The 21,280-nt window shown below is 28.8% G+C and overlaps 2 protein-coding genes across 2 annotated transcripts; one reads left to right on the top strand and one right to left on the bottom strand.

Moving 5' to 3' along the window:
- The first annotated feature begins 6,508 nt into the window (after positions 1 to 6,508).
- Positions 6,509 to 12,205, top strand: LOC119685271 (dynein regulatory complex subunit 2-like). The gene is made up of 6 exons (XM_038099511.1): positions 6,509 to 6,643; positions 6,706 to 6,958; positions 9,176 to 9,399; positions 10,701 to 11,093; positions 11,550 to 11,723; positions 11,768 to 12,205. The coding sequence occupies exons 1-6, from the start codon at positions 6,509 to 6,511 to the stop codon at positions 12,188 to 12,190; spliced, it is 1,602 nt and encodes a 533-aa protein (XP_037955439.1). The 3' UTR covers positions 12,191 to 12,205.
- Positions 9,461 to 10,437, bottom strand: LOC119685272 (odorant-binding protein 59a-like). Its single transcript, XM_038099512.1, has 2 exons — positions 9,860 to 10,437; positions 9,461 to 9,776 (listed from the first exon to the last, which is right to left on the bottom strand). The coding sequence occupies exons 1-2, from the start codon at positions 10,427 to 10,429 to the stop codon at positions 9,540 to 9,542; spliced, it is 807 nt and encodes a 268-aa protein (XP_037955440.1). The 5' UTR covers positions 10,430 to 10,437; the 3' UTR covers positions 9,461 to 9,539.
- Positions 12,206 to 21,280: the final 9,075 nt, after the last annotated feature.

Genomic DNA, 21,280 nt, shown 5'->3' with positions numbered 1-21,280 from the left:
TACTTATAATATGAAAGTACACTTTAAAAAATCTCAATAACGAATTGTTATGTTAAAAAATATTATGAAATTTGCATGAATAATAGTTTCCTAGTATTATGCAGTATCTTGAACTATTTCAAGATATTAATATTTTATATAGATTTTAGTCAACATCCTTGAGTAATAGATCATATCGACAAAATGTTGTTCAGCTTTAATGCCATCTTTTTGGAGGTATATAAGACATTACATGCTGAAGGTGTACTGTTCCTTATTGAATTAATAATTATAATGATCTTACATCGTGGTAAACTTATCGTTTTATATTCGATCGAATTAACAAGTAGATGAATTTCATTACCACCTGTAACACATGTGATAGCGAAGGAAGACCTGTTGTTCCTTAGTGAAAATGTTATTGTATTGATCTTTTATTATGTTAGCATTATATTTTAGGCTTTTGACTGAACCAACAGACAAATAAATTCAAATTATCACCGTTATAATATATATATCATACAATATATATAACAATGTACATCTATGCCTATATATAAAATCGTTTGTTCGTCTGTTCGTTACTCAATAACTTTTTAATGACTCTACTAATCTTCCTGATACTCTCAGATCATATTAATGTATATAGTTTTTAGACGTAACATAGGCTATTGAAACATTCGATAATTTTAACATAAATATAACATTCGATATTAATTATAGTTTTAATATAAACAAAACAAACGCTTTTAACATTGTTTAGGCTTTATCCTTAGAACTATGCGATTAAATTCTAAGCATGGATTGCTTCTTTCATGGATAAATCTGACAATCTCTTTATCTACACAGATATGAAAATATCAACAAATATGATTACTCAGCGGAGCAGAGAAATTAATTACAAAGGGAAACAACGTTCGCCGGGTCAGATAGTATTAATATGTAGTATTAACATCCCTACTCGTTAACATTAATATGCAGTATATGCACTAAAACACGCTCTCTTTAGCGATACTTATTTTCCCACAGAACCACTTTCGCATTACTTTCCTTTTATATTGCCATTTGAAGCCGTGAATAATGGCTTTCAATAATATATATGAGCCCTTTAATATTTAAAATTAAGAAAGTCTCGTGGGAGCTAAGATAAATAAATAAGAAATATTCAAGTTATGGATTGACATCAGAAAGCTCCTCTCAAAATCGTCGTTAAATTTATAAAACATATATGCGAAGGTGTCACAAATAATGATGTTACAAAAACATGGCAACATAGACACCTATGCAAGTCTTATATTAATCATTATAATATTAATCAAAAGAAGCAACCGCTATACTTTTTACTATAGGTGTATTCGGCTGATTATTTGTAAAAGTGTTATTTTAATAATATCATATTAATAATATTATGTGCTATTAGATCTATACGACCGCTCCGAAGTGTGGCAAGAAATAAGAAGTCTCTTGCTAAAGTCTCCGATTTTAAGATAAGGACAAAATAACTCTCTTGCTCCAATAGACCAGTTATGAAGTGTCTATTCAACGACAAGACTGTAAAAATAAATCAACAAAGCGTTAAGCGATCTGTTACGAACCCAAGATTTGTAGATTAGGAAACCAACAGTGATGCCAATATGTCAGCAAGAGACTACAGCAAGAGACTTATTGTTTTTTTTCACACTTTGAAGCAGCCGAGTACATTTAATAGCACATAATAATAATAATAGAATATTATTAATCGGAATAATTGGAATACCAATCAAATTTTTTTTAAAGATTTTTTACAACTCGTATTAACTTTTAAGTATTTTTTTACAGTGCATTGCATTAAGGCATTATCCTTGTCTGCACTGAACTTTCCACTTTTAACATTTTTATTTTTTCTGTACTTTTGTAGTGAGAAGACAACTGCAATTGTTCCCCACTGCATTACGAATGAGTTTCGAATAATTTCCGGGATATGCTGCATTTAGCGGGATTTACTGGGAAACCAAAATTTGCAACTCACTCCACAGCACCAATTTTCAAATTTAAATGTCGGCATAACTTGTTAAAACTTAGAAAAGTGTCGGTAAAAAGGATTTGGAATTATGAAAGTAAAAAGGTTTAGGAAAAATATAATAAAACCAGAAGAATTAAATTCCCTGGAAGATGAATTTAAGCCAAATTTAATAAGGATATAAAAAAACAATAAAAATTGCAATCAAATTTTTTTTATCGTTTATCTAAGAAATTATTGAAATTTCGGAATAAAAATGAAAATGGCTAACAGCATCAGTAATGCCAGCATCAACAGCGACAGCGACATAATGACATATTGTTTATTATCAACGTAACGATGCAAGGATATTCTCAAGTGTATGGCAACTCACACACACACATACACTAACTGCAGTGCAGTCATACGACATACGGCCAACTACAGATACACATACACGCGTATATAAGAAATTTCATTACGTCCTGGAAATACAAAAAAAAAAACAATAAGAAAATATTGTAAATTGAAAAAGTGGCAACACTCGATGTCTGCATATGGGACGAAATAGAAGTGCGAAATCAAATTTGCGTTGCGTTACGTTACGTACGTAACGTATTTTTTTCTTTTTGTAGTCATTTTCTTTTGTTTATATTTTGTTGCTAAATTTGTGTCTTCATATTCATTTATTTCCTTCTATTTTCGGTTTCTATTTTGTTTTGTTGTTGTTGTTGTTATTGTCGTAGCCAGGACATCAAAGTAGAAGACGTTGCACGCTACAGGATTGCCTGTAGCTGTTGTCAAACGTTTTGCTGTCAAGATTGTTGTCATTTTTCAATGCAACACTTCGGAAGGAGCGTAAGTCTTACTGTGGGTCCTTTTGTTGTTGTTAGTTGTTGTTGTTGTGGTTGTTTTGGCCTCCTTGTTCCGCAATGATGTATCAAATTGAATGTGATTTTCTATTTGGCTTTTTATTGTTTTTTCTTATTTTGATTTTATGCTCAAGTCCTGACATTTACGGTAAAAGATACTGACGAGCTTGAAATTTCGCTTCGGTTGGAGGGTGTCAATTGAGTGGCGTGGAATAGTTTAGAAACGACAGAGATGAATGAGTAGTGAGCAAAGTGAATGTTTTACGAAAAATTCACCGAAACAAAAAAGATTTATAAACGCAAATGCAAAATGTGTAAATAGCATTCATATGTAAAAATTATTAAAGTCGATTTTAACTAATACCCTACATACGGCCTTAATAATTTATTTGGAATAATAGTAGAAGTTACAAGCCATGTTATAAAATTCTAAAGAAAAAAGTGCTTAATATGAGTCCAAATCAAATATGTAAATAAGCGAAGGAGTGATATGATAATGTATATATTGTATATATTTATTATAAATAAATATATATATATATACATAATATATTATTTTTATATATTATTACTAAGGACGATGGATCTAGTACTTCAGTTCCTTAAAGTGCTTAATATGAGTCCAAATCAGATATGTAACCAAGCGAAGGAGTGTATGTATATATATATATGTATATATATGTATATATAATATATATATTTTTATATATTATTACTGAGGGCGAAGGACCTAGTACTTCAGTTTCTTATTCTTAGCTTACTTTAAAATTAATTAATTGATTTATTAAATTATTGCTTGTGTTGACTCACAAATAAATAAATAAATAATTATTAATGCATCATGACATGACATGGCATAACTGAATAGTAAACGAAAATATAGTCGGCACGGTTGACGGCAAAATTGCTATAGCTGTAAGCTTTATATATATAGTTATACCAATTTATTTCTTTGCAATTGAACAAATTTAAAAAGGAATAAATCTAGTACTACTGCTACTTGTTATTTCAGCATTTTATTGGAAAGCGTATCCCCATCAAGTAAATCTCTGGATACAGGCCTGGTCAAAGTAAATTTAGTTGATATAGGAGATATCTGCATCATTCGTCACTAAAAAATCGATAAAATTTTACAATTAGAGGAGCAAGACTGACAATCAAGGTGTCATCAGATAGCGGAGACACTAAACGTCAATCACAAGAGAGTTTGGAAACAAGAATAAAAAGAGTAGGCTAAGCAAAGTCGCTTGATGTTTGGGTATCATATGACTTAATACAAAGAATGATTGTATTGACCGAATTCATATTAATGAAATGCTACTGAAATGCAAACAAATCAAATGGTTTTTGAAGAGAATCATTACGGGCAATAAAAAATTGATTAAATGCAATGTTATTTAACACAAACGATCATGATCAAAAGCAGGTGAATCTAACAAGGTGAAATTACAACATTTCATTCAATTCGTTATTGTTCAATCATGACAATACCAAACCACATACATATTTGATGACTCGGAACAAATTTATGGAAGTTTGGTTTATTTGAAAATTTTGATCCATCCACCATTTTATTGTTTTGTTATCTGATTGAACAAGAAAATATCCTGCATAAGTTAAGCTAGTTTACTATATTGATGCAACATAACTTCAAGTTAAACATAAAGGAATATTTTATACAAATAATATTACGCATATGTACTATATATCGGGCGTCACATCTGTTTTATGGATGAATAATTTACAACAATTAAAATTTAGGTTTCAAGGATTAAAATTATTACCAATAAAATTACAATAACAACAGTTATTTACATTCAAACCTCAATTCGAAATCTTCTCCAATGTTATAGTATAAAGGAAAGAACTTTTAAAAGGGACATTGAAATGACCCAGACAGAGTCCATATTTTACAAAAAATTGTTATTCTAACCCAATTTGAATTATTTAAAATTAAGTTAAATTTTCAATTAAAAGTACTCACTACATTTTTGTGAAAAGATGTGGCTTTGGTTCAAAGATAATTCTACTTGTAGTTTCGATAATCCGTTATGTAGCCGGTTCACGGTTTCGGGGTTGCTTACTGTGAATATTTTTTTTATTTTTTTTTGTTTAGTGTGATGAAAAAATGTAATTTTTATGAAGAAAATGGCACCCACAATCACAACATATAGAGACAGACAGACAGATAGACAGTTAGAGGACACATGAAAAAAGCAATAACAATTTAAGGCAATTTAGTTGATTTGATTTGCTGGGTGCCATAATATATGATGATGACTTCCATAGCGGATGTGGTAGAGTGGCCATGTTGGAAGTTATTTTACCTGCAAAGCTATTTTATTGTATAACACATGTTAACATTTGAAGTTTCTTTATAAAGAAATTAAGCTAAATAAATGGTTGTTTTTCTATGATATATTATTTTTAGATCGACTTAATAAGAAAAAAAAATGATTTAGACAAAAAAGTCCTCTTTTGGTGACAAAGTTTTTGATTTTAGAGATTTTTAAACATTAATTTCTTTTTGATTGGGGCATATAACAGAGAAATTTTTTAGTTCTTATGTAGAATATATATATAGATATATATGTATATAGAACTAATAAATTAAAATGTCTATTAATTTTAGAATATAATTTGAATGAAAATAATATTTATAATGAAATAAAGTAAGGAGACATGATTTTAAATATAGAACAGCAAAGTTTCTGAGAACAAACAAAGTTTCTGAGGTAATACTTCAATAATTTACAGAAGAGTTCTTAGCTGTATTGTATATGGTTTATCACCAGGATTATTCAATAACAACTGAAAAGTACAATATTCCCTGAACTCACAAGTCTTCTGAATTTCTTTTTATATTTAAATAATTTTTTCACAAATATATAATTTATTTATTGTTTACATATATTATACACAAATGAATATTTTAAAATATTTTATAATAATATGAACAGTTTTTGAGATATTCAAAAACTTTGATAAAAAGTCCTTATTTTAAGTCCTTATTGTAGACAAACTCTTACTAATATTTATCAATAAATAATTTTCGACTAATCTTCAATCTGAAGATACTTCTAAAAAAATTTCTTCTAGTTTTTTTTTTTATGGTGATTTATTTAAACCCTTTTTTATTGGAGTTATTCATTTTCTCGTTATCAAATAAAAAAATCGATTTATTTTAAAAAATTTTTAGGTTTAGTAAAATATATGGATTTTGTATAATAAATATTATAAAATATTATATAGAAAAAATAAATTCAAATAAATATTTTTCTGTTGCGAATAAATATTTATCAGACATTTGTGAAGTCAAGGAGATTATTTTAATTGTTTGGAAATATAAACAAACTTCCTTCTTGGTACAATGCAAATATCAAAATACTGTGTTTACTTAGATTGGAAGGAATTGGTTTAGTATTGTTTATATATTTAAATTATTTTAAATAAAAAATATTAATTAAATTTATTAAAGACATTATTTAAGAATTAAGTGAAGTGTTTGTTTTGGAAAAGTTGAGTTAAAGTGTTAATATTGCTATAAATTAAGTAACAAATAAGAAGTGATGAACTCATAATAACCAGTCTAAAGAAATTAAAGAGATATTACTAACTTTAAATAAAAACTCAATTTGTTTAAATTTAATAAAAAAAGTAATTAGTATTAGCAATAAAAATGGGTAAGAAAGGTAAAGCCAATAAATTGGCTAAAATGTCTGAAGAAGAACGGGCGAGGTATTTGCAACTGCGTGCTGACATTGAAGAGGAAGCAAGACGTCGTAAAATGCAATTGCTATCACTTTTTATGAAAGTATGTATTATATATATGTATAGTATATAATTTTTAATTAGTTGGAAATTAATTGATTTTAGAATAAATTAAAACGTGAGGATGCATTTTGTCGTTTAAATTTGGCAAAGATTAATCAGGAGTGGCGGTCCCTACTGCGACAAATAAAATGTGATGAGCTACGAAATGAAATTATGGAAGTGGAAAAGTTTTTTGAAGAGGCGCTGGAAAGAAAAAATCAAACAATTAATCGGTTATTCGATGAGTTAGATTTGGCGGAAGATATGTATGGTACAATGCAACAATCCCATATGGAAACCATAAACTCTTTTATAGGTTAGTGGTCTGTTTATTTATTTAACCGATCCATATTTTAGTACTAATAGATGTTACATTCTAAGTGGAAAGTATTTTGGCTTAAGGTGCAGCAATGATTTGCCATAATTATACATGTTGGTATCGATATATAAAGAAATAAAACAATTTAGAATACGAGTATGAATATTTTACTGAAACAGTATGGTGCGGTCTTTAAAAATTATATTAAATGAAATATTAAGGCTTATACAGAAAAAAAGGAGTTTTATCAAGTTCTAATCTTATATTTGTGGAATACACTTCCTAAAGAAAATACTTTTATTTCTTATTTTATGTAATTTCTTATTATTTAAAAAGATGTCATGTATCTCAAGGCTCTCAATTTTCGTCAAGTGTTTTTATTTAAATTTGTAAAGTGTTATTATAGGTAAAAAGAATGATAATATTTGATTACTTTCTGCTCAAAAAGTATCCGGATTTTGTTGGTTGTTAACTATTCCTTAAGTAATAGACCTTTTTCAAAAATCAAATTTTTGTTATGTTGGTACACTCTTTCTTGACATATGGTACAAATTTGAGCACCATCTGTCAATTAGTTTGTTTACAGCAGCTGTTAACGTGAGATTACCGAAAGTGCATTTAGCGATTTTTACTATGGAACATTCTTGTTGTACGCGATGTTTTGACCAAACATGGCACCACTGTCATTGCTCAGGCACCATAGAACAGATACGATTGAAAAAACCCTTCCCTACTTAGAGAAAACCTGTACGAAAAAGAAACTATTAAACATTTTCTCAGTGAATGCACAGCCTTGGCTTTCAGAAGATATATGTTCTTAGGAAAATACTTTTTTGACGGTCTGCAAAACTGTTCATCGGTAGGGATGAAAGACCTATTAAATTACATAAATGAAATGAAATGAATTTAGTTAATATTTTTCTAACTTTGAGCTTCTTGTGAGAAAGGTGATATTAAAACGCCGAAAAGTTGTTGATTGAGGTCAATGGAAACTTTTCTGCTGACTTCCCACTATAAACAGCTAATCATAGAGTTACTATTTTGCAGTAATCAGTGACTATTTAGCACGCATGGAACTGTAAAGCACATATAAATTAAAAGAAAAATCGTTAGATAGCTGTCAGAGTTAAAATATTATAGTTACAATATTCACTATCTCAAGGAAAATTCAATATTCTAAAAGACGCTCTTTCAAAGTAACCATGAAACCAGTAAACGATTGGATCCAATACAAAATGGCTGATATATTTATATATAGAATGTAGGTAATATTTATATATCAAAATCAAAACAAAAGTAAAATACATTATAAGGGAAACACAATGCATTAGCAGAGACAAGGCACTCTTCATATAGAGTGGGTGGTACATAAGTAAACGGTTGGATTCAATGAAAAACAGTTGAGATGATGGTTGTTATAATAATAACTGAAAGTAAAAGTTTTTTTATAAAATTATGTTTAATAATATGTGATTTATTTACTGATTTGCGTTATTGTTAATTAAAGTTAGTCGTATAAAGTCAGTTAAACAATATAATTATTTTCTATAATTATATACAAACAATACACTTATATATAGACTACTAGAAACATTCACTTACTGTAGCTAAAATTGAGAAACTCTTCCATAAATCTAGAACTGATATGTTTTCAAGATGTTCCACCTTTCATAATTTTGATGTTAAAAATCCTCACAGAAATATTATTTATATAAATAAAATCTAGTCTATATTGGAATTGGAAAAGATGTATTCATTTAATATGGCGTACCTTTATAATTTATTGGTTATTTATTAGTTTTTATTAAAAAAATTTTTATATATTTATAAAACATATATCATACAATATATTGAATTCATAATAATTTTAATTATTTTTTACGATTATTTCTGTTTTTGGTGGAGAGATTTTTTGGTTGACCATACAGTTGTTTCGAATATGAGCTAATTTTTTTGAAATGGGTTAATTGGTCAGTTGTTAAATAAAACACTTTTTGAAAAATTTTTTATTTACGCCCTGAGTCCCTGAAAATTACTACAGAATATAGTCACAATATTGGTGTAAATAAAAAATTATTTAAAAACTAATTTAAAAAAAAAAGTATTATTTAACAACTGACCAATTAGTCCGTTTCAAAAACAAATTTATTAATTAAAATCCTGGTCATTAAAACAATGGATTAATTATTTTTTTAAAATTCATCTCGAATATAGGAAGACAACAAGAACGGACCGATTTCTTTCGGAACCAGTATATGCATCAGCAAACAACTGTTTTGGATCAATATAAGGAAGATGTGGTCCAGTTTAAGAAAAGTGGTGACCGTTCGTTTCAACAATTAGAAAGCATATTTTACCAATTAAAATCGCATACCGACAAAGAAAAGGAAGAGTCACAGGAAGAACAACAAAAACGTGTGGATGATGTGAAAAGTACAGTACGTGTTAATATTTATTACATTTAAGACATTATATGATAATTCAAACACTTTTTTTCCTTTCCACTTTTTAAAGCGGTTGAATATTTTATTGTAGCTTTTAACAAAATTGCTGATTAAAATAGTTGCCACGGAGTGAATTAATTAAATATTAAACTGCTATCATTCCAGTCATCACAGTTCGCTTTACCATATTCGGCTAGGCAATTTACAAGCTCGTGAGAGAACTCACATTTGTCCAGCCTGTTTCGGTTTTCCAAGTAGAGGAAGCACATTTGTATACTTTCAGTGTAGAAATTACGCAAATCCCGTTCTCTCATGTTTTTCGTCAACATGAACATAACTTTCTGCTTGTCCGGATAATTATTGTTGTTGAGCTAAAATAAAGTTGGAAGTTTGTTTAAAAAAAAATCAAGTGTAAAATATTAAAGTGCAGAGGACACATTAAGCTTTTACTTGCCATATTCATTTCATCAAAGAAACAATGTACTACACATTTAACATCATCCTTGGAGTTGTTTTTATAATTGCCATTGTTGAAATTGCCGTAATTATTGTTATCATGGCTTCCTCCCCCAAGCCTTTGACTGTTATTACTATTGCCAGAGTTTGGATTGCGTATATTCGGGTTTCTGTTATCGGTATTGTGCTGTTCATTCCTACCATTCCGACCACTGAAACTGTTTCGGCTGCGAGGTCGTAGTATTTCATCATACGCAGAGTGTTCTGTATTTTTGGCATAATTATAGTTGTTTCTATTCTGGTTGTTGTTACTATTTTCCAAGTAATCGTAATCATCGTAATTTGCTTCTTTTCTTTGTTCGAAATTTTGATTGCGAGTTGGAATACCCAAATGACCAGCATGAAAGTTTTCGCTCATTTTTTTCATACACTTCCGGGTAACTCGCTTGAGTTCAGCTTCATTAATACCATCATCCGTACGGCATTTTAGTCCTGCTGTAATGTGTATTGAAATTAAAGTAATTAATATCAAATCACGAATCGAATAAGCGCGTAAAAATCGTGACATCGTAACTGGAAAATCCACTTCAAACTGAATTTTCAAAAATATTTTTCAAATTATTTATAGCAAATCACTTGAAAACTTTTCATTAAAAGGTAATAAAATGCAACAAATCGTTGCAATCAGAAAATTGTTTAAAGCTTACTTGTCACTCATACGTCAAGTAATGCAGTTTTTTGATTAAATGCAATTATAATATAAAAATTATATTTTCCATGAATCTGATAGCTTATTTTTCTTATTTTATTATTGTCATAATAATAATTTTTTATGATAGATTACTTTACGCTTGGAAAATATCACGAAAGTTGGAGAATTGAAGCTTGAAAACCTCTGGCAAGAATATCAAGATGTTCTGTCTGCTTATATGCGGCGCAATGAGGGCTTCTATGCGGAATATGTGGATCTTAAAGAACGAGATGAAGAAAGTACTACACTTATCAGAACACAATGCTATGAAATGGAAAAAGCTACTGAACATTTAAGTCGTCTAAAACTTAAGTACTCTGATTTAACTGATAAGAATGACGTCAAAATGAAGTATTTGACAAAGTTAAGAAGCGATTTATGTGAACGTTTGGCTAATTTGAAACAAACTGCTAATAAAGAAATCGAAGATGGAAATAAGAAATTTAAACTGATGAGCGTAACTAGTCATATTGCATTAAAGGTAAGTATATAAAATCGAAATAATGTATAAGTTAAGTAGACTGTACGTCTTTTCTAAATCTCTCAATGAACTTGCAACAAATTATAGTATTTAAAGTGGTAGTAAATAGTATTTTAATTATTTTGAAATATTTTGCATACTTCATTTTATATAAAATTAGAATGTTGACCTTTCAACATAAGTAGAAACACTAGATGCTTATTATGTATTAATAATATAGTAGGATTAAGATCACCTTTTATACTATATAACGCTCTATGGACTTACTTACTACTTACTTGGACTACATACTGTAAATTTTGTAGTGTATCATTCTGATGTTGTATCGAAAAAATTTTATTCTAGTTTTAAGTTAATGTTTCTCTTAATCAGTTAATAATAAATTTTATAATTAGTTTGATAAGTTTCGTGATTAATTATATGCATATATTTATATTATATATATAACTTCAACAGCATATAGAAAAAATTGCTGCTCAAGGGGAAAGACTTATGCAAATGGCTGCCATATGTCGTAACTATGAAAAGGAAAATGAGATACTAGCACCCTTTGGACTTCCACCAATATCTCGGGAGATGTTTGTTAACACAGAGGAGGAACTTGCACAAGCTCCAGATATGTTAAAAGATGTAACTTATTTCTACATACAATTTTTCATTTTATAATTAAAAAGTGTAATATTTTACAGAAAAAATTAGGTAGATGGCATTTGATGGAGAAATTTTGGCGACGGGTTAATAATGTCATAATCGACAATGCCTACCTTAAAAAGGAGAAAAAACAATTGGAAGATGAAAATGCACAATTGAAAGCAAAATTGCAAGAACATTTAGTTAATCTAAATCTTAGCAGTGGTTCCAATGCACATATAGATGAATATTTACTAAAAAGACCCAGTAGTATGAGAGTTGATCGTGTAGTGCAGATTGACCTTGAAAGGAAACCTAAAAGCCAAAGCGCGGATGTTAACCATGAACGCTACCGACGACCCTTGACTTCCTGCCTTGAAGCAAATTTTACAAATGCCGTACGTTCGAAGCAATTGCTGAGAGGAAGAGTAAAACAACCCAAAATTGTATCAATCATAAATTGGTAAAACGGAAATTTCTCAATAAATTGATATATAATTTTTGGACAAAAAAAAAACTAAAATTCTGTATAACAACACAAATTAATAAAATGTTAAAAAAAACTAACAACGGAAATTGGCATAAATTTTGCTTATGTGATTTATTGAAAGTATAAATTTACATTAAATAATGGCGCAAACAAGTTTTGGACTTTATTTGACGTACGATTTGGGACTTGAAATTCAATTTCCAATACGAGATACACAGATATTCCAGAAGCACATACAGAAAAAAAAAATGTAAATAAATAATCATAATAACGACGACAGGCAACAAATCAATTTCAGAAAAGTTTTCACTGTGGCCAAATGATTCAACAACAACAACAACAACAATAACGACAAAAATAACAACAACAATACCAATACAAATGACAGCAGAAATACCAACAACAACAACAACAACAGTAAGCAGGAGAAGCGTAAAGCCTGCTCATTGAATATTCATGTCAAATCATAAAAACCATTTGTCAAAATTCGCAATCACACAAACACACACAATCGCACTTCCCTCACACAAATTTATATGGCAACTGATAAGCGAAAAGCGCTTTGGGAAATTTGTAGGAAATTATTTAAAATGGCATGCACTCATACAACCGCTGTACAAATACGCCTCAGCCGAATTCAATACATGAAACGCAGTTACATTTGCATTGTATCGGCATTTTTGCTGGGATGTGTTTTTGAAACGACCGTGATTTGTAATGAGTAATAGGAAAACGTAGTAAAGTTGCCAGAGTCTGTTCTGATACTGACAATTCCATACAAAGTTTTGACAGATACTATTGTTAATTTATGGGCTTTACATATTATTGTCATTTTCTGCAGCAACAAATTGATTTTTGCGCTCCTTTTTTCAGCTCTTTTGGCAATCAAACAAAATTTCCAAAATTTAAGTCTAAAATGTTTTTATCACATTTTGTATAATAAATCTGTGATTACGGCTACAATTACAGAATTAAACCTAGAAACGATTTTTATATATAATATATTTACAAATGTTGGTGGATAGTTTTAATGGACGTTAAATATGTTACCTTAGACTGTTCAGAATTCAAAAGCTCCTAATAATGCGATTAACTGTTACTTTTTTGGTAACTCTAGTTGGTTTTGATAGAATGCTGTCCATGGCATTATGGATTCAATCATAAAATAAATTTTAGTAATAATTTTTATATTTAATATCTTCACTATTCATAGTAGATGGTTTTAATTGATGATAAATATATTACTTTAGACTTCTTAAAATACAAAAGTATGCTTAACTATGGCGGCCAATTGTTACTTTTTTGATAAATCTAGTTAAAACGCTAAGTGCTTTGTTGTTGTTATTGTTTTACCCCGCCGGGATCCGAAAATCAAATAACATGTAAGGATTACAAGATGAATACATTAGTTGGGATGTGAATGGTTGGCGTTTTGTGCAAGGGTAGGGGGAAAAATGAGGATACCATTAAAATCAATAAAAAAAACTCATTTGAGCTTGAGTAATGATACATTATGATATAATGGATTAGCGTTGTTCATAGGCAGACCAGAAGGATTTTCGCAATAACCATCGTATTCAGCGTGCAAGTAACTTCAAATGGTATAACTCTACCATTCAAGTAAAAGTAAATTAACCTGAAAAGTTTTAAAAATTACCGAAATAATTAAACAGTTTTGTCAAGTTGATAAGAAAAGAGTTACCAAAGCTTTGTTTTCTTTTATTCGGTATTAACTACGAAGGTGAAACATGAATCCCTACTTCTCCTCAGACAAAAACAAAAACAAAGATAAAAGTCACTTTTGAGCAGCCCATATAGCACAACTTCCTCATATGAAGTGACCCACGTGTAATTCAAATTTAATATAAAATAATTTAGTTAAAATTAGATAAGTAACATATATATTGTTCATTAAAATTTTAAAAATTTCATTTAGAATGTTGCAGATTTGAAGAAGACGACATACTGTAGAAGTAGGGTAGTGTAAGTTTTTACGATCTTAATATGTTTGGTAGTTGTTAAACGATAAATATGGGGTATTGTCAAGTCTTAACTAAATGATGTCATGGATGACAGTTTTGTTTGACTGCTTCCATATTTTAACCACAAATTGGACAACCTTTTTTAATTACTTTAAATATGGATTTAAAAAAGAAAACGTAATTGCTTTTTATTAATAGTGTTTCCTAAATAATGTTGTGCTTATACCAACTCAATACAATTACGCTTAATTAATGACTTTTATTTCTTATAAATGTTTTAATATCTAGTAATATATAACAAAGTTGGATTAGCAGGCTATTTTCTTAAATAATAGAGAAGACGTAGAGAGTGAAGAAGAACAAGTAAAAGGTCTAACAGTGTTAATTGCATTTAATAAATTAAAAGGTGAACCGAAATGTGGTGTCCCGAAACCTAATGACCCTAACAATAAATTACTGTAATTCTGCACCAAATTTTATTATTTAAGTTACTTTCAGAATCAGAAGAAATCAAATATTTCATTGTATCATTTATATATACATATATATATGTATATAATCAACTTAATTGTAAAATTAAGTGCAATTGCAGTAGAACTAAATTGTGCACAATTAAATTATTTACAACCACATAAGCAATTTGAGGTTGATTTATGTTGTATGCAAGACCCGGAAAGCGCCGAGACTATCATTAACGTCTTGTGTGCTTAATGATTTGCAAATGCGGTTAAACAAATAAACAAATGAAAATCTGGAATTTAATAAACCGCCCTCGATTAGTGTCGCCCAAATTAACAAATATTTCATTATAAGGACTCGCATAGCATCGTTAACAGTATGAGTCCTTGACGTTATTGCTTGCAATTGGCAACTGATGTCAATAATGTGTTGCTTTTATGTAAATGCTATTTGCACATCCCAACGCAAACATACAGGATATAACGTCTTCATATCCTTTTAGATATGCACATTTGTATTTTATTAATAAACTGGCGTACATGCAGTATCTGCACAAATAAAGTGCATTTATTAGTAAATGATGGAAAGTGTATTCCACTCGGATGCAGTTACGTGCACATAAACAAACGCTATAATATGTAAATATGTATTTTTGCCAATTTGCTATTTCAGTTGAACAAAACCAAACTATTTTACACAAACCAACTTTGCTCGGTGGTAAGATTGTAATGTTGTGGCATTTTCGGTAAATTGATTTGATTGATTTCATGTCTCGATTAATTAAATATATTTCTTTGTTATAACTAATAATGAAATAAATTATTTTATTTATAACAAATATTTATGATATATATTTTTATGGTTTTAATATTTCACATTTTTATTCAAAGGATATTCAAAGGATTCGTTGTTATTCGTTATAATTTGTTTTCTTTTACAGAAAGTTGATCATACGCCTTAAGGGTCTTTTGCTAGACCGTGATTTGTTGCTACCTTTGCTTCACTTGAGTTGTTTTTATTTGAAGTTTTTGTTATGAAGTGCTGGATGGAATAGAGATTTAATTCTTTTGGAGTTACTGGAGTTTAAAAACATATACGTGTAATTTACCTTTGTAGAAGATTTTTTTTTATATCAAATGCAACTTTTCTTTAATTTAGCTTCAGGAACAATCGGGAATAATTGTTGTTGTTGTTGTCTTTAGGGTAAAAAAATATTAAAAGTGTTATTTTAAAATTAAAAAAACAATATTTAAAACGCCACGGTTGTTTATAAATGACAAATGCTTAGACCAACAAAATCTATATTTTTTTATCTAGTATAGAATATTCGATATTGGTCTGGTTAACATTTTTTTAGTTAACAATAGCGAAAGTTTAAAGAAGCTTGGAAGAATGACATATTGTTTGTACATGTATTAAATAAATCCTTTTAAAGTTAACCTTATCTGACTGAAAATAAAAAAAATTATATTGTAAAACTCCTTATCATAAGAGTGAACCATTGAAAAGATGGTACATGGGAAAATGCATACGCGCATAATAACGGCCGACATTTCATTCGGAAGGCGGAATGTCTACTCTTCGGTTTTGATCTGTTGCAGCACAAAAGATTAACCAAGGTTGCAGTGCCCCGCTCCCTTGGGAGCTGGTACTCTGTTTATTCTTATTCCTACTTACTTTTAAAACGGAATGGATACTTACAAAAGTTGACGAAATCACTTTTAATTTTACTAGAATTTATTTTAAAAAAGTAGCTTATAGAAATAAAAATTCAGTTAAATCGGATGTGATGAGTTAAAGTTGTTAAAAGTGAAGTCAAAGTAGAGCTTTTGAATGACAAGACTCCGCTTAAAAAAGGATGACTAGAATGATACTAAAATTCAGATAAATAAGGCAGACATATAGCGTAGTTGAAAAAGTTGATCATACGAGTACCTAAACCCGTTGTCATATCTAAGAAAGTAGCACGAACTAAATTTTCTTTTTGATGCTCCGGATCAATTTGAGACTCTTAAACCTAAATTTGCAATTTGTTATTCTACTACCTTTTGGTCTCTGGCTATAACGAGTTAAAGTGATATATTTCAGGTATGTATAGTTAATAAAAGGTTTTTATTTTAAAAGATGCGAATTTTGTTCTTTCAGAAAACTTGCTGTAAAACAATAAACAAGCCAGCTGTAGATTAATGAAGTTAATTAATTATAGCTATTTATACTATTAAGTTTTAATATTTAATACAAATTTGTAGACGCATTATTTAATCCATGCTTTTATATTATTCTTTGTTGTGAATACTCGTAGAACCTTGTGTCGGAACCTAATATAAAAAGAGTCATGCTACGATTTATACAAGTGAGACTGGAAATTTAATATATTTTATTAACAAATTTTATGTTCTTTAATTAAAACATTTAAGAGTAAAAAATCTCTCATTAAATCAACTTAACTGAATTTTTAATAAATTTTTTCATTGATACAATATCAAGTAAGAATCTTTAAAAAATATATGGAAAAATAAAATTTTTAATCTTGAATTGCATGTTTCAGTCAATAATAAATATGCCAATTAAAATTTACAAGTTCCACTTCCGAGGATGCTTAACGAAACTTCATGTGTTTGTGATTGTATTTAACCAACTTCAATATTATCAGATTAATATTGAAGAGATTAAAAAGCCACATATGATTTCACATTGATATGAGAGTACATGTAATAATAAATTAATTAAAATTAAATACAAACAACGAATTGAATCCAATGTGAGGTTACAGCCATTTTTAATGATAATCAGTAAACTAAATGAAAATTGAAATTTAAACCAGCTCGTATGTAAGCCCCTCTCCTGGCTGCTTCAATTTTTTATTTGTTAACTGCACTGAGAACATTTATTATCATTTTTACATTTAATAAAATACATATTATACATTTTTAATAACATAATTAAGAATTGCAAGTCACTTTTGATTATAGAAGAAATATTAAAATATATTAAAACATATTAAAAAGAATAATTTCTAAAAGTTTATTAATTATAAAAAATTATCAATATTTAAAGTTAAATTTTTATATCTTAAGCGATAGTTATCCTATAGTGTAATAATTTCCATGATTGTAGCAAAAAATTATTAGAACAACCATGGTTTTCCATTGGGAGATAGAGATCGTATGCTCTAATTGAGACAGCTAAGTTTAACGAAAAAGAAGAAAAACTTGGAATCATCACAGGAATCTTAACAAGGTACTGTAATCTAAACACCTTACAAGACTGGGGACATTTACGAATGCAAACTGTATATTTTGCGAAGAGAATGTAGTGTTAGTTAGACATGTGTTGTTGGAATGCCCTGCAATAATGTATATGGGTCATTCTTTTACAAACCGGACACCTTTTTGACCTCATCACCTCCGATTTGGCTGAAATTTTTTTATGAGCTCCTTTCATAAAATAAGAAGACCCGTATCTCGGGAAAAAATTTTATAATTTTTTTCCTAGGAGATATGGACCCATGGGGTTTTGAGAATTGGCACTGTAGACACATTTTCAAATGGCTATATCTCAAGTTCTATAAAAGGTAGAAACTTGAAATTTATTGCGTTTTAAAGATAATTGGTTGAGCTTTTAAGAAATTGTTTAAACAATTAAGATTGTTTATATTTAAGTACTAATATTAACCGTTAAATTTCAAAAAAAAAGATATCTCAAAAGGGTACACAACATTTTTCATTTTTTATATTTTATTTAGATTCAATTTTAGATTTTACTAAGAAATAAAAATTTTCATGATAGCATCGATTTTTATAAATTTTTTAAATTTTTTTTTTCTCATAAAACACATCAAACACATGCGTGCTATATTTACATTGAATGAATTTTCAAAAAATATACTATAAATATTCTTATATAATATTTTTGATTTCAATTAGTAATAAAATTGTACATAAAACTCAAAAATTTCAGGACGACGATATTGTCGTTGGAAGTACTTTTAAAAAATTTATTTATCCTTCACATCACTCCAAACACATACACACGATTTTTCAGTAAAAAAAAAACAGAGGAATACGTCACACAAATTTTTCATTTTTACTTTTAATTCCGATTAAACAATAAATTCTTCTACGAAAATAAATATTTCCAGTGTGATATTGCTTCCAGAAGTAATTTAAAAAAAATTAATTTATCAGGTGTCCTTCATGTTACTCATACGCACCATAATACCCTTGAATCAATTTTCCAAGAAAAGTGACACAATATTCACATTTTAAATTAGTTCCGCATCATCTCTATTTTTAAATTATAAATTTTAACATAAATAAACCGTTTTATGAACTTTTTCTTATATTGATCAGTTTAAAAATTAATTAGTTCCACACTAGCTGAACTACCTGTATAACTGCAGCACATAATTACACAGTTGAAAAAATTCTTTAAGCAGGTACGAATTGTTATAGGAAATAAACTGTAAACAATTCTATATGGAGATAAACTGTAAAGAACTATAAACAAAATATTTTTTTTAAGTTTTTGTATTGATTTTATTAATAATCATTTCATTATTGATACATAATCTGTAATGTCTGCAGAAGAAAATATTTTTGCCATTAATATCGTTTTCGAATTAGGAATAAAGCAGTGATATTTTAATGTGCCTTTAACTGATGTAGCTGCTTCGAAATGGTGTTTAATCTTATTTTCTTCAGCTTCATAGTCTGTTGATGTTGAGAAATGGCACACAACATTTGGTAAACATTCGTTAGCCCAGTTAAATAATTCCTTTGGTGTTTGAATTGGATTATGTATTCGTTGAAGACTAGCTCTTGCAGCATTCCTCTTTAAGGTACCAGCTAAGCATCGTTTTCTAACGATGGGTGGCTTTTTGGGTTTGGGTCTTCTAAGATTCCTTTTTCTGAAGCAAGTTTTTTAGCTACAGTAATCATATGCTTTGTAGCGTTTGGAAAGTGAGTTGTGATTCTTCGAAAAGACCAATTATGTACCACACTCAATATTTTTATTTTCATCGTCCTATCTGCTGAGCCATTGAATTTTTCCTGTAGATTTTTTAAAATTGATGCAAGGTCATCTTCTTCATCGCTATTGTTGGACTCATCGGGAGGAATGTTGAAAATTTTATGTTTAATCGCTTCAGTTATATCCTTTATTTTTTCATTTTTATATTCCTATTGTTTAAGTTTTCTCGATGTAATTGGGGTATTGCTTATTAGAGAGAGTGCTTTATTTAATGGACTAATAGCACTTTTTCTGACTTCAGTTTCGTATGTAGCCGAACTGCTATTACTTGATGGTTGAATATTTTCCTCGCTCGATGACTGGCTGCTGTTTTCCGATATAGCTCCTTCATTGTTCTTATTTTTTTTGGCTCTCATCGCCAGTCTCATTCGGCAACTGTTACATATTTTTTTCCCCATATTTTTTTGGTCCTAGGCATCCCCAACATACGCAGGATACTATCTGAAACTTGCCTTACTTTGGCCTTTCTTGGATGTATTTTTAACTTCAGCGGATTGAAACATTTTAAGTCATTGAATTGCCGTAGATGCAATTTATTTTTTTCAACTTTTGCCATTATTTAAATGTTCTTACTTGAAAATTTATCAGACTTACTTAACATTTTATACCAAATTTGATACTGGATCTTTTAAAGATAGGAGTACCTAGACACTCCATTTCAAATTGTTTACAGTTCTTACCTGCTTAAAGAATTTTTCCAACTGTAGCAGAATAACACTCACCATAGAAGGTGGGTGTACTTATGTGCTTCAGTTATTCAGGTAGTTCAGCTAGTGTGGAACTAATTAATTTTTAAACTGATCAATATAAGAAAAAGTTCATAAAACGGTTTAATTATGTTACAATTTATAATTTAAAAATAGAGATGATGCGGAACTAATTTAAAATGTGAATATTGTGTCACTTTTCTTGGAAAATTGATTCAAGGGTATTATGGTGCGTATGAGTAACATGAAGGACACCTGATAAATTAATTTTTTTTAAATTACTTCTGGAAGCAATATCACACTGGAAATATTTATTTTCGAAGAAGAATTTATTGTTTAATCGGAATTAAAAGTAAAAATGAAAAATTTGTGTGACGTATTCCTCTGTTTTTTTTTTACTGAAAAATCGTGTGTATGTGTTTGGAGTGATGTGAAGGATAAATAAATTTTTTAAAAGTACTTCCAACGACAATATCGTCGTCCTGAAATTTTTGAGTTTTATGTACAATTTTATTACTAATTGAAATCAAAAATATTATATAAGAATATTTGTAGTATATTTTTTGAAAATTCATTTAATGTAAATATAGCACGCATGTGTTTGATGTGTTTTATGAGAAAAAAAAAAATTTAAAAAATTTATAAAAATCGATACTATCATGAAAATTTTTTATTTCTTAGTAAAATTCAAAACTGAATCTAAATAAAATATAAAAAATGAAAAATGTTGTGTACCCTTTTGAGATATCTTTTTTTTTGAAATTTAACGGTTAATATTAGTACTTAAATATAAACAATCTTAATTGTTTAAACAATTTCTTAAAAGCTCAACCAATTATCTTTAAAACGCAATAAATTTCAAGTTTCTACCTTTTATAGAACTTGAGA

The sequence above is a fragment of the Teleopsis dalmanni genome, chromosome 2 (assembly GCF_002237135.1).
Source record: "Teleopsis dalmanni isolate 2A chromosome 2, ASM223713v2, whole genome shotgun sequence".
Lineage (NCBI taxonomy): Eukaryota > Metazoa > Arthropoda > Insecta > Diptera > Diopsidae > Teleopsis > Teleopsis dalmanni.
Note: the sequence above shows the minus strand (reverse complement) of the source record. Positions and strands in the feature narration are given on the sequence as shown.